A 14,379-nucleotide genomic window follows, 5' to 3' on the forward strand; every position below is an offset into this window, starting at 1 on the left:
AGATATTACTGTTACCATTATCCATATGAAGAAACTGAGGCTCAAAGCCAAGATGCAACATGCTTAGTATCACACTGCTAATAAGCAGGAAAACTGAGATACAAACCACATCTGCTGGACTCCAAAATTCCATGCTCTTTTTACCTAAGTTCCTTCTGGTTTACAAGGCAGGGTACAAAGAGGAAAGGATACATATACTAACTATACTATAATAGCAAAAGTTCTGAGCCCTGAGTCCTAATATCACTTTTATCTCTGATTATGTGATGTTGGGAAATCACTTAACAATCTGGCCCTTAGTCTCCTTATCAGAAAAAGGAGAGAGTGGGACTAGATAATCGCCAAAGTTTCTAAAAATTCTGATTTTTTGTGCTAACTTGCAATCACCAGAACTCAGATACACTGGATCAGAGCATAATTTGATGATAATCTGGAAGCTCAACACAGGGCATGACTGGTAATGCTACCACACTACACCACTACGGACTGGTACATTGCAGCAGCATGAGTTTTTAAACAAACTTGAAGTTGCTAAAGGCTAGGACAGGAGCCCCTAACTCTCCCTTACTGCATGCTTTGTGAGATAACTTCCAACACCTGAATGTCTTCATTGACTAAACGTCCATCCCTGTCCTACCCCAGGCCGTCAATACCGCTCACCTAATAACAAATGCTACCGCACAGAGCCAAACATTGCACGAGTTGATCTGCAAGCATACACAAGCACTGTCTCCTAAACAGTCTCCTCCCTCCAATTCATTCAGTAGGTTGCCAGATAAACTTTCTGGTAGCACAGCAGCTCTTACCAGGTCATCCCTCGGCTTATAAATCTCCCCAACCCCCAAGCATTCCATAACCTTTAAAATAAAGTCAAAACTCCTGTCTGTTTTATGAAGTCCTCTGTGGTCTGCCATCAACCTGTTTTCCCAACCCTTTTTCTTCTACTGCCCCTCAAACATCTTGCATTTCAGCTAAAATGAACTACTGAAAGGTCCCTGTATTCAAGGGAGACTTTTAATATTTAATTCCATAAACCATTCCAAAATTTAGAATATGCTTTTTGATAGCACACAAACGAGATTCTGTTTACGCAATGGGTTCAAGCAGTTCCTGGTGCTGGTCTTTCGGTCCAGAATGCCCTTTCCCACCATTGCACATACCCAAATTCTTCAAATAAGCTGACATACCAAGCGTTCATTGCGGTACGCTCCTGCCACTACCACGGGCCCCGCCCTCTCCGTCGCGGTGACATCATCACGCAGGGCCGAAGCGGTGGGGCCACATCCTTTAAATAAGGTCTTTCCAGGGTCCCCGCATCTATGTGAAGATTGAGGTGAAGTGTTGCGGCCGGGGCCTTGGCCGGAGCTACGGCGAACCACGAGGTGGGCGGAAAGGCTGTTTTGCGGCCGGCTTGCAGAAGGGAGGGCGCTTTCCTACCCGCGCCGCGCTAGTGAGGGACGGGAGGAGGGAACATGGCGGCCCCCTCTGAGCGCCCCCTCCCCGCTCTGGCGCGGTCTTTTCCCACCCCACTATGCTAGCTCCTTTATCTCCCTTCTTGGACCCTTCTCTCAGCCGTTCCCTTTGCCTTCATCATCTACCCCCTCCTCAACCCCACACTGGGTGGAGTGTGAGAGGGATTAAGTGGGAACTCGTCAGTCCCGTCGGGTGCCCAGAAACTGACTCTTAAATTTGACCCTTAATTTCTCGTATACCACTTTATCAGTCCACCCAGCGTAAAGGGAGAATACTTAACAGGGAATTGTCAAACCAGATTCATAGTACCAAAAAGTGACCCTGCGAAATGTCACTTAACTTACCTGCACTTCAGCCTCCTTCAAATGTGAAGTTCTTTTTCTTCGAAAGGCCCCGCCAGGTTTAAGATTCTTGATGTTCTGGGAGCGTTTGTCCTGCGTTGCCTGACAGAATCTGCCCCATCAGCGTATGATTGGGAAAACGGAAGCTTGATTTCTTTTAGCAGTAAGGGAGAATGGGGGATAGGTGAGTTAAAACATAGAGCTCCATGCCATAAAGTGATCTAGTATATAAACAATGACAACACTGTGGTGCTTCAGCTCTTATTTCCTTATTTCAGCGTCTTAAGAATGTCACTTTTGGCCATAAGTGGGAGGACTCACCCTACATTATCATTGCTGCTCTAGTACAGAGAACCTTGGGGACATTCATCTGTTGGTTGTGTTCTGTGTTCGGTGCCCAATCATTTGGGAGTAGGAGTTGAGGAGAGGATCTCTCTCACCTCAGTTGATAGCACCTGGCCCAGCCAGTTACCTGCTTTTGTTCTTGCCTTTTTTGTTTTTTCCTCAGGTGAGTGTAGATTCTGAAGGGATTCTGCCTCAGCTGGAGCCTATACTGCCAGGCAGCAGCTTTGTGAGCAGAAACCTAGGAATGAGCTCCAGTGTGGCAATGGGTGAACCAAGACTGAACTGGTAAAGTTACATTTGTTTTTCTCTGAAGAGAACTGAAGTGGGGCTGATGGTTGGAGTAGGAAAGGTGTGGGGATGGGGGGTTGGGCCTGGAGAAATTTGGAAGAAACAGAAGATATAAAAATTCAGGGCCTCAGAATTTAACCTATTCTCATCTTCACATACTGAGTGTTTTTGAGTTATAGCTGACTGCACTTCCACTCCTTAAGTGACAATCAATCAGCATTCAGATTGTTATTAGGTCTAATTCTATTATGTATATTGTTGGTCTCTTAGCAAAGGAGAAATGCTGGAATTTTCTTGGGTCCAAGAACCTTGCCCATTTCCATACAAGTAATAAAAGGACCCCTCCCCTTTTTTTTAAGAATAAACAAGTTTTGTTTTGTTATATCGGAGTCTATATCAATTGCTAATGTAAATCCAGGTACCTTGTTTTAAAAGAGTCTGGGAACTTTGCAAATAGAAGACCCAGTCAAGTAATATATTGGTTTTGTAGAGATCTAACTAATACATAATGTCATTTTAAATCAACACATTTAAATTCAACACACATTTATTGAGTACCCAGTCTTTATCAGCCAAGAGGAATGTGAAAGTCCTAAGAAGTTACAGAGATGACTAAGACAGTACCTGACCCAAAGGACATTAAATCAGAATTTGCTCAATAAGTATTTGTTTATTACACACAATGTCCCCATACCCAAGGAGCTCAGTCTCTGAAGCCTGTGACTTGGTTTGTGTATGATATGTGAAAACCTTAAAATTTAGTGAGACATCACAGATAATAGCACCGTGACAAGGTAATAAAAACTCTTCAATGGTACAGAGCAAATAAATTCTAATTTTACAATTAATACCTTATAGTTTTTTGGATAAATACCTTTAAATACAGTGTGAAATGAGTATGAAGCAAATATACTAGTTAGGTTTTAGGAATGGGCCAGCCAGAAATTGCCAGTTGATTAGATTGTTGTTTTTATTGTAGGTTTCAAGTGATATGCACATTTGCATTCCTTGCCATTACTATAAAGTTTGTGTTCAGAGACAGTGCACATGCTCTAATGTACCCCTGACATTGTGAAGCCAAATGTAGTTTAGAGCCTTAACCAGAGGTGGAGTTCTTGGGACTCTCCTTTTTGACAGAATCCTACCTACTATTCTTTGTCCTCCCAAAGAATGGCTTTCAGTGTTACTAATTTTTTAATTCCTTCATCTCAGCTAATATTATTGGATGCTTACTATGTGGAAAGCATTGACTAAGGGCTATAATATGTTGGTTGCTAAATTAATTATGATGTTATGAAAAATCATATCACCTTAGGGTGGTTTTAGCAAAGGCATACTATTTATCCTGTTTGCCAAGTTAGTGGAAATACATAGAATATTTTGGCCTGGCACAATAGTGCATGGAACAAAAATAAGTTGAGAAACATCTTCCTTTGGTATTCAGACATTCTAATGCTATGCCTCAGAGTGAGAGGTGAGCCCTGCTCCTGGAAGACCCTTCCTTGTACTGTCTTTACTCTCAAGTCTCCTGGCATTTTTTAAATTGGGTATCAAAGGAAAAGCTAGGCTGATTGTTGAACTGGAGAGTTTCAGAGTGGGCCTGGGCTAAAAGCGATCCAAGAAGTACAACATCTGAATTCACAGATCTGGTACATGAAATTAAAATTATTAAAACATGATTATCTGGCAAAGGGGGTCGATGGAGGGTAAGCAGTTTTAAATTACAATTGTACCGTTATACCTCTTAGTCTAGCATAAGATTTTGAATTGTCATATACAAATAAATTACTTTGTTTCACAGGGATGTTTCCCCAAAAAATGGCCTTAAGACATTTTTCTCTCGAGAAAATTATAAAGATCATTCCATGGCTCCAAGTTTAAAAGAGCTGTGTGTTTTATCTAACAGGTAATATGCTTATTTATTTGGTTATTTATTTACATGTTTGATTGTTTTTCTGATAAGGTTATTTATACACACTTGTATATATATATGCAGTTGTAAATATTCAAACTATAGAAATGTAAAAAATAGGAAATCGTAGTACCTAGTACCCAAAGACAACCACTCTTAACAATTTGGCATTTATCTTTTTCAGACCTTTCTCCATACATAAACAGCTATATATATATCTATACTGATATATTACCATTTTAAAACAAAAATGAGATCATGCAATAAAACTTTTACAGTTTGTAATTTTCATTTAAAAGGATATTTTGTGTATCTTTCATTGCCCCCCTGCATTAGTTCTGTCTTTTTAATGGGTACATATTACTTCATTATATAGATGTATTTTCAATTCATTTAGCTAGTGCTCCATTGCTAATATTTGTATTGTTCCTCTTTTTTTTTTTTAAACAATTATAAACAACATATTCATGAACTTTTGGTAATTATTTCTACAAGATAAATTCATAGGAATAGAATTATTTGGTCTGATGGTATATACATTTTAAATTTTAATAGATACTGCCAAATTGCCAAGTTTCTTTCCTCTCTGGTATGAAAATGCCTGTTAGGTGATAATATCACTTTTCACTGCTTACCTGCCTGTAGCAGCTCTTCTTTCCTTTTTTTAATTGCCTGTTTCTAATTTGTTGTAGATGAATCTTAAAAACAAGTAAGTAATCAGGTTCACTAAAAAAGTGTGTAAATAAGCCAGTTGAGGACTTAGAGTTACTCCAGGGGAGTGCAACATTTACTTTCATACTTTCTCTTCTTTTATGATGGAGGAAGCCTGTCTTCTTTCACAGCCCGCCCCTGCATGTGAATGGGAATCCATCTTCTCCTGCCTTCTCAGAACCCTTACTATCAATTATCATTCCATCTTCCTCCTGTCTTTGTTCTTTCTTCTTTCCCATTTCCAGTCACCTTGATTAATATGTAAGCATGCTCAAGGCTTTCTTGTCTTAAATAAATCTGTGGATTCCATATTCCCTTCTGGTTTCTCTCTTACCTCTCCTGTTGTTTTATGCTTAGAGTTCTTTAAAGATTTGTGTGTGCTAGCTTTACTTAAAGTTACTGCAAATCCCACTGCACTTACCTTTCATTGAACATCCCACTCTTATCTAGCTTTGACTTCACTACTCTTCTAAAACCACTCTCAATATCATTAATGAGCTCTTGGTTATGAAGACATTTCATTCTCCTCATTTGCCTCCTAGCTTTCTGGTTACTGTGGTATTTCTCAGTCTTTTTTGCCATCTTCCTCTTCAGGCTTTCCACACTGGCTGATCTGCAGGCTCTGGAGCTTTTAAATGTACAGATTTTCCACTCTCAACCCCATCTTTTGAATCTGAACCTCTGAGGATGCGTCTGTGGAATCGACTCAGTCTATAATTAGTGTGTATGTGTAATAATATACACACACATGTATCAATACACCCCTCCTTTTGTAACAAAAATGGGAGCATGCTATAGATGGTATTATGCATTATACCCCCTCAACATATCTTGGTGATCTTTCCTTATAGATTGACATTCTTTTCCATAGTCATATTTTATTGTTTGGGTATAATAATTTTATAATTGATCCCCTGTTGATATTTAGCTTATTTCTATTCCATTGCTAATAAAAGCAGTAAGCATCATTTTTATACATATGCTTGTGTAAGTAGGGTAAATTCCTGCAAATGGAGGATATATGTGCATTTTTTATTTTGATAGATTTTGCCAGATATTAAAGACATTTAAGAAACAAATGCTTTTTTTAATTCCATCAGATGAGTAGCTAAGTTCACAAAAATAAGCAGTAAGTTTTATTACACAGACATTTTCAAAAATAAATGTTTTGGCTGATTAACTTAAAGGTGGAAGTTGAGTTAGAACTTGTTAATGCGTAAGAATGGTGTTTTCCAGCTTCCCAATAAAAATGATGAAAAGGAATATCCACATAGGAGTATTGATATCAGGTTGATACACAAGGATCAGTGTTACAGTGTTCTCTATTTCATTGGGAATGATATTTTCAATAAGAATATGAGAGTGCCTGCCCTAGAAAAGGGCTTCACAGTCAATGAATACACAGTCCATCCCTTGGGAGTCACAAGTTGCTGGAGAACCCCTGCCACTGAATAGTGAGGGGATATCATTTATTACATCCAGTGGAAATCCTGAGAACCCAAGGACTAAAGCAAGTGAGACCTACCCTCCCAAGTACAGCCCAATAGGAGTCTTAATTTATTTCTTAACCTTTGCTCTGTAAGACTCTTTGATGTTTTTAAATAAAGCTTTAGCTTGCAATATAGTCAATAAAATCTCTTGTAATACTATCAAAAAATAAAATAAATATTTTAAAGAGGCTAAATTGCATATCTGTAATGTAGAATCTCTTTTTACTTTGCCTAGTATCATGTCTCTGGAAACCCTCAGTGAGAGGCTTTTTTTTTTTTTCCTAATGCCAGCTACAAAAGGGTGAGATGATAGATACTGAGGACACCTTATAAATTTGCATCTATGAATATTTAAAAAAAAATTATTCCTGTTCAATTTGTACTACTTCTTGGGGATAATCTCTTAAAATTTACCAATTAAATCAAGAATTGCTTTTGTTTATTTGAATCAGAATACCCCCAATTCTAGTATCCTTGAATTTAGTCAACGTATTTGTCTTCATGTTTTTTTAAACCTCTCACCATTTTATGAACTTTTATGTCAGACTTCATTTTTCCAAACTAAAAATTTTTAATATTAGTCTTCATCTTACCTCTGCTTCTTAGTTATTTTAGTGGTTCTTTCCCAATCCATATACTTCCTTGAGACAAAATTTTGTATAAGAGAGAGGACATTTTGTTGACAGTTGGGAATCCCTAACTCCTAAAATCTTTTTTTCTTAGAATATTCTTATTTTACATTAGATTTACACATAGCAGGAAATAATGTATTGGTATTTGTTTATTTACCTTTTAGTACAGAAAAAAATAGACAAGACAATGATTGTGTTTCAAGTCTTTTGTCCTAACTTAAAATTTTTTTTACAGTAAGAAGTGGATTTTCAGACATTATTAATTTACAACTGTTTTCTTGATGGGGAAAAAAAGAAAAACAGGAAGAATGTAAAATTTTTATCCTTAATTTTGTATTTTCGTGTGTGTGTGTGTTCTCCAGCATTTTGGGAAAATATTGATAGCTTTATTTACCCTTTTTTCAACAATGTTGGTTTTTATTTGCCACCGTAAAAAGGCTTTTTACTCTTTAATTACAAGATGATAAGCTTTCCATTTACTCTGTAGCTCATAAAAGTGCATAAAATGAAAGGTCAAATTAAATAGTGTTTTTACGTATGAATAATGTTTAAAAATTAATATGGTATTGCTTTTCTGTGAAGTACCTAAAAGAAATTATGTTCATTGTAGAATATTTGGAAAGTGAACCTAAGATTAAAGGAGAAAATTAAAATATCTTGTGAGCCATACATGTTGAAACAACCACAGTAAACATTTTACTATACAGTCTTTATTTGCCTTTTTTTTTAAATTAAAATTTCTAGTTACAGTGATTTATAACAGAATTTTTAACCAGGAAGGGGAAAAGTAGCTTACAACAGAACAAAAATTATAAAATTTTAACATGTTTACTGTACAAAAGTAAAGCAAGCTCAGAAGTTGCAGGTAGACTTTAGATGGAGGGTATGAACCATCATTTCTATACTCTGCTTTTGAAGAATCGGCTCAAACCAGTAGTTTTAAAGCATAAGAAACTAAGTTTTGAATTCTATCCTTTTTTCATAGATAGTTGGCAAATGGAGGGGAGAAACTTCAAACTATCAAGTGAAATAAAATATAATGCTGCCAATGTGGGTAGGAAAAACCTGTCAGATGCTTTTGGTTTGCACCCTGATGAAGATTTGACAGTACTGCACACTGAAATGATCTTGATGTGCTGCCATTTCATTCTTTGCTGAATGTAGCAATTTAAACTGCTAGTTTCTTGACATTCCTATGCTGGCATATCTGAGTCAGCATCTTGTTACTGCAGAAGCTTAATTAAATTTGCCAGTTTATGCCACAAGGACAGACATGTTCTCATATTCAGAGTGACAGCTGTGAAGCAGTATTGTTAAGAGTTACGGACACAATACTGTTAGTTTTGAATAGCTCTCAAGACGTTTTCTAGTGAGACATCAATTTGCTGTAATACACTTCTCCCAAGATCAGCAGTTAATATTCATTTTGTTAACCTAAAATATACTTATTTTTTATATTGTTATTGGAGAAAGTTTAGAAGCTAAGTATGTCTTCTTTCACCTTTATTTTTAGAGCTAAAACATCCTTCTTTTAATTTTCAAAATTATTTTCCCATTCACTATTCACTTCTCTTGATTAACTTTTTAGTCATAGTTTAGCTCTAAAGAGGGGTTTCTGATATTTTGCTTTAATTTTTAGGCCTAAGTCTTTTCTTAAAACACTGTTTTCATCTTTTAAAATTTTTACCATATTTATTCCAGCAGTGTAAGCTTGGTTTAAAACAATCATTGGTAGTTTGGAATTGGACTTAACACCTCCTTTGCCCAGACATTCATCTGGATTGGTAATTCTCACCCTTATCAAACCAAAACCCTCCTACTTTTTATAGAAAACATTTATATGAAATAAAACATTTTCTTTACTAGCCTAAAATAAAATTTATAGATATTAATAACCACAAAGTTAATTTTTAAACCGTATGTGATGTCCTATATATGTAAAGGTGAAATAAAAAGAAAATAATTTATAGTAAAATAATGTATTTTAATATATAAATATATAGGCACTATTGCTTAGAAGATTTGATGTAAGATACACCAGTTGAAGTGAATAAGGCTGCATTTAAGAGAAGATAAGCCATACCATAAAAGACTCATAGGAAAAATAAAAGAGAATAAGATGTGTTATTAAAATAAGAAATAACAGTCCGGACTTGTATATAATAAGAGGAAGCCTCAAGGGGGACCTTTGAAAATTGTGCAGGCCTTAATTCTTCATTATGCAAGACACTATCCACATTACAGGCATTTAGTATTCCTGGCCTCTAAATACCTTTAATCCCCACTTCCACTTTCCTTTATTATGAAAATCCAGATGCACCCACAGGCTTCCAGAATGTCCCTAAGAAATTAATACTGACCTATTGAGAATCATGGTTCTGGATAATCCCCTCCACTCCCTTCCCTTTCTCCTTATTCCCTAATCATTATGTCTTTAGGAATGTTCTCAGACACAGATTCAGTGTGTTCCGTTTGGAAACTGAGATCTTCGTGGTCACATTTTATTGATGTTCATATTTACTTTTCTTTCTTCCTCATTCACTTGTCTGGTCCACTTGTTTGTAAAATCCTGGAGAGCACAGATTGTATCTTGTTCAATGTTGTATCTCCAACACATAGTATAGAGTTAACACATGGTAATCACTTAACAAATCTTAGTGAATGGAGGACTGAAGAGTGAATCAACAGACATCCATCGCTCTCATTAATTTTGCTTCCTCTGCACTGTTGTTTAGTTTGGAGTCAACTCACAGGGAGCAGCTGTTTTGATAGAAATTAGAGTCACAGAGGCTCAGTGCGATCAAAGGAAATAGTTTTTTTTGTGGACTTTTTGATTCTCTTTTCATAAACAAATGGGATAAAATTTCATAAACAAATAGGGTAACAGGTTCTCTAGCTAGTCATTACTTCCTCCTCTAGTGCATTTCTTTATCAATATTCAAGATTTTTCTTTTGCATCCATAAAATGCATAAAGACAGTTTCTTTGCTTTTGAGCCATGGATCTAACCATGTGCTGCATGAGTGATAAGAGGATTGCACTTTTCTAGAACCACTACTGCTTTCATAAGACACGGCGCATATTGTTGGAATTTTTTTTTTAATTCTTGAAACAAGCAGAGGAAACCACAAAATTTAGAATCATAGCAAATTTGTTAAAATACATTGTAGAGTGGTGGGATTCACATTGCCTCCACGGAGACCGGTAAAGGCTATAGAGGAGGCCTCTTCCTGATCTGGGTCGCTGCTCACAGCCCTCGGCATCTGGCACGCCGGCTCCTCAGGGCCCCTCGGTCCGAGCCTACCATGGAGAAGACAGAGCTGATCCAGAAGGCGAAGCTGGCCAAGCTGGCCGAGCATGCTGAGTGCTAACGACAATATAGCCAACTGCATGAAGGCCATGACGGAGTTGGGCACCAAGCTGTCCAACGAGGAACACAACCTGCTCTTGGTGGCCTGCAGGAACATGGTCCAGGGCCGCAGGTCCATCTGGAGGTTTATCTCCAGCATCTAGCAGAAGACTGACCCTTCTGGCAAGAAGTTGCAGTTGATTAGGGACTATCGGTAAAAAGTGGAGTCGGAGCTGAGATCCACCTGCACGACTGTCCTGGAATTGTTAGATAAGTGTTTTAATAGCCAATGCAACTAATCCAGAGAGTAAGGTCTTCTGTCTGAAAACTAGAGATTACTTCCTGTCCCTTGCTGAAGTGGCATGTGATGATTGAAAACAAACAATAGATAATTCCCAAGGAGTTTACCAAGAGGCGTTTGATGTAAGCAAGAGATGCAACCCACACACCCAGTCTGCCTGGGGCTGCCTCTTAACTTTTCTGTATTTTACTATGAGGTCCTTAAAAACCCAGAGCTTGCTTGTACACTGGCTAAAACGGCTTTTGATGAGGCCATTGCAGAACTTGATACACTCAATGAAGACTCATACAAAGACAGCACCCTCATCATGCAGTTGCTTAGAGACAACCTAACATTATGAACATCAGATACTACAGGAGAAGAATGCTATGCAGCAGAAAGGGCAGAATACTTAAAGCATACAGAGTATCATCCTTCTTCCCCTCAAGAAATCTTTTTACACATCTCCATTCCTTGTTCCGCTTGGATTACCTATAGCAAAGAAACCCATTCATGTGTATGGACTCAATTGTTTATAGTCTTTTCATGCTACAGCTTTGGGAAAACTCCATTCCTTGATTTGTGTTTTGGCCTTCCTGCCCTGCAGTACTGCTGTAGAAAAGTATTAGTAGCTTCCGTTTCATATAAACATAAGAAACTTCCAGACACTTATGTAGAGAACTAAAATGTATCTGGTATTTAAGTAACCTGAACCAGTTCTGCAAGTGACTGTTTTGTATTACTGTGAAGCTATGAAAATGCAGTTACAATTAAAGAGTATTCTACATAACTTCTTAATTTCTACATTCTTTCCTTTACTCTTCAGGGATTTCCATTCAACAAGCAACTTTTCCATGATCTTAATGTATTCCTTTTCAGTAGGAATGCAGAAGTATTAGATTGAATGGAAAAGCATTTGAATTTGTAGGCGCTGGGGGATCACAAATTGAAATGCCTCCTATATAATATACCATGGAGGTCATGTGTATCTGTGACAACAGGGACTTTCCTTATTCACTCTTCATATGCTGCTGTTTGTTGACAAATTCCCTTCCCAATAAAAATTAGCTTGAAATCCTAAAACAAAAAAAGTGCATTGTAATAAAATGTAAACACAAAGTACCTGCATATATAAAAAATCTCTCAAATAGAGTAACTAATATGTCTGCCTCTTCCTCTCCATCAGGTAATTGAAGGTAAGTTTGCAATATGGTCTTATCTTGCAGAATACTTCATCTACACTAAGTGACTGAACATCAGAATGCAGGTGGCAGAGTTAGATAATAATCCAGAATTTACTATGTTAATCATGCTATATTCTCCTTGGTGATTGAGAATCATAAAGTTCCATGATAGTAATCTTCATGTGAAAAGCACATATTTGTAATTGTATTTTTTTTCCAGACGTATAGGAGAAAATTTGAATGCCTCAGCAAGTTCTGTGGAAAATGAGCCGGCAGTTAGTTCAGCAGCTCAAGCAAAGGAAAAAGTTAAAATCACAGTTGGAATGGTTCTTCTTCCAAAACCAAGAGTTCCCTATCCTCGTTTCTCTCGTTTCTCACAGAAAGAACAGAGGAGTTATGTGGACTTGTTGGTTAAGTATGCAAAAATTACTACAAATTCCAAAGCTGTTGGAATAAATAAAAATGACTATTTGCAGTACTTGGTATGTATTCTGTTCTTCAGTTTCAGTAAAAAAAACATTAAAGATTGGCGCTTTTTTGGGTTTTTCTGTGTTTTTTTTTTTTTTTTGGTGCAATCATTAATAGAACTTGAATATTTAAGGAGTTTGAGGGCATATTGGTGGTCTAATTCTTTTGTTGGTTCTTTTGTAGTTTGGGTATTTTGCCCTACTTCTGAATATATCTCACTCCAGTTCATCTTAAGTAGTAGCAATAGAATTTGCATAGTTTATTGAACAGATGATTTATTATTGGATATTTAAATAATTTCCAAATTCTTAGTTATATAGATGAAAATATGAGGAACATCTTTGTAGCAAAGTCTTTGTTCATATCTATGGTTGTTTCCTTAAAATAAAATATTTAAAATGAAATTTCCAGGTTAAAGACTATATGTTTTTAAGGTTTTGATCTATATCTACACATTAGTAAATTGTTCTGTAAAAAGTTTAATTCGTTTGTACCACTATTGTGTGAAAGTGGGTTTTTAAAAATATTTTCACTAATACTGGGCATTATTTTTTTTACCTCTAATTACGTTATGTGAAAAATGGTGATCTATTGTTTTGTGTTAATTTAATTCACATTGAATACTAATGAAAATGAGCATTTTCCTTGTGCCTATTAGCAATTTTTATTTCTTTTGTGACTGGCCTATTCATATTGCCTGCCCATTTTTCCATTGGAGTCTGTCATTTTTTTAATAGTAAGAGCATTTTATAAATAAGGTTATTAATCCTTAAGCATGTATTGCAGTATTAGTAATTTGCTTTTCTATTTTATGGCATTTTTAATAACAAGTTTGCCATTATTATGCAATAATTTTTATTAACTTCTTTGTGGTTTCTGTTTTGAATGTAAGACTTTATTCTTTAAATCCAAATTATTGGAGAAATGATTGGGAATTGTCAACCAAAATGTTTATTCCAAAATGTGTCAATTTTTTTTTTACTCAGGATATGAAAAAACATGTGAACGAAGAAGTTAATGAATTCCTAAAGTTCTTGCAGAATTCTGCAAAGAAATGTGCACAGGATTATGATATGCTTTCTGATGATGCTCGCCTCTTCACAGAGGTAAAAAACTATCACATTTCCACAAACTGCCAAGCAATAGCAATAGCATTATTCTAAAATGTGTGATGATCCTGTCAAAAGCATATAGAAATTTCAATATTATTAATTTAGAAACTAAATTATATGTACATCTTTTATTCATCGTAAGTTTATATAGTATTAATAGTAGTACCTCAAAATCATATACTATACTACATTCATATGTGTGTGTGTGTGTGTTTTTTAATGATCCAACTGTGGTATTTGAGAGTTATATTTTAGTTACATGGATGATTTTATCTGATCCACTGATTTCCCTTGTGAGAGTGGAGGAGTTATGGTCATTCTTAAAAATTGTCCTTTAGAACTCAGCCACATAATGTATTTGTTATCTTCATGATAACCAACCACCAAATGATAAACTTCACCTGTGAGTTCATTTTTTGAAACTTAAGTTATTTATGCATATTTATCAGCAAAGCATGTAAATCACCCTGTCTTGTAACTTACCATTCATTCTGTGAGTCTAAGAAAAATGTAGAGCATACTGCTTAAGTAATAGCTACTAAGATGTATCTTTGTGATAGAGTGTATCTACAAACACTAGTTCCAGTCTGAATTTTTTAAACCTTTAAAACTGGTCACTATAAATAAGGTATGGTGGAGGTGGCATTAGCTTTACTGTTTAAAAAAAAAAACCAACCCTTTTTAAATTAGAATTCTGTTATTGATGTGTACCGGAAGAATGAGGAAAGCCTAAAAGGTAGAATTTGATTATTTTTTCTGAAACTCATTATGATATACTCAAAGGGAACATTTTGT

The 14,379-nt window shown here is 36.1% G+C and overlaps 1 protein-coding gene, 1 long non-coding RNA gene and 1 pseudogene across 6 annotated transcripts in view; 2 read left to right on the forward strand and 1 right to left on the reverse strand.

Annotated features, from left to right (window-relative positions):
• LOC119531940 overlaps positions 1 to 2,033 on the reverse strand; it is a 69,518-nt gene extending 67,485 nt beyond the window's left edge. For 2 of the 3 annotated variants that reach the window (XR_005216455.1, XR_005216453.1), the window contains exon 1: positions 1,818 to 2,033. This is a non-coding gene — a long non-coding RNA (uncharacterized LOC119531940). Of the gene's footprint in view, positions 1 to 1,187; positions 1,221 to 1,817 lie in introns of those variants that run through there. The other variant, XR_005216454.1, reaches the window with a different exon arrangement.
• Positions 1,253 to 14,379, forward strand: part of ICE2 (interactor of little elongation complex ELL subunit 2) — a 79,058-nt gene continuing 65,931 nt past the window's right edge. For 2 of the 3 annotated variants that reach the window (XM_037833803.1, XM_037833805.1), the window contains exons 1-5: positions 1,256 to 1,382; positions 2,323 to 2,444; positions 4,249 to 4,353; positions 12,225 to 12,486; positions 13,459 to 13,578. In XM_037833803.1, coding sequence (XP_037689731.1) covers positions 2,404 to 2,444; positions 4,249 to 4,353; positions 12,225 to 12,486; positions 13,459 to 13,578 — 528 coding nt within the window. In that variant the 5' untranslated portion in view covers positions 1,256 to 1,382; positions 2,323 to 2,403. Of the gene's footprint in view, positions 1,383 to 2,322; positions 2,445 to 4,248; positions 4,354 to 12,224; positions 12,487 to 13,458; positions 13,579 to 14,379 lie in introns of all 3 variants that reach the window. The other variant, XM_037833804.1, reaches the window with a different exon arrangement.
• LOC119531939 lies at positions 10,497 to 11,746 on the forward strand (annotated as a pseudogene).

The sequence above is a fragment of the Choloepus didactylus genome, chromosome 4 (assembly GCF_015220235.1).
Source record: "Choloepus didactylus isolate mChoDid1 chromosome 4, mChoDid1.pri, whole genome shotgun sequence".
In the NCBI taxonomy this organism is placed as follows: domain Eukaryota; kingdom Metazoa; phylum Chordata; class Mammalia; order Pilosa; family Megalonychidae; genus Choloepus; species Choloepus didactylus.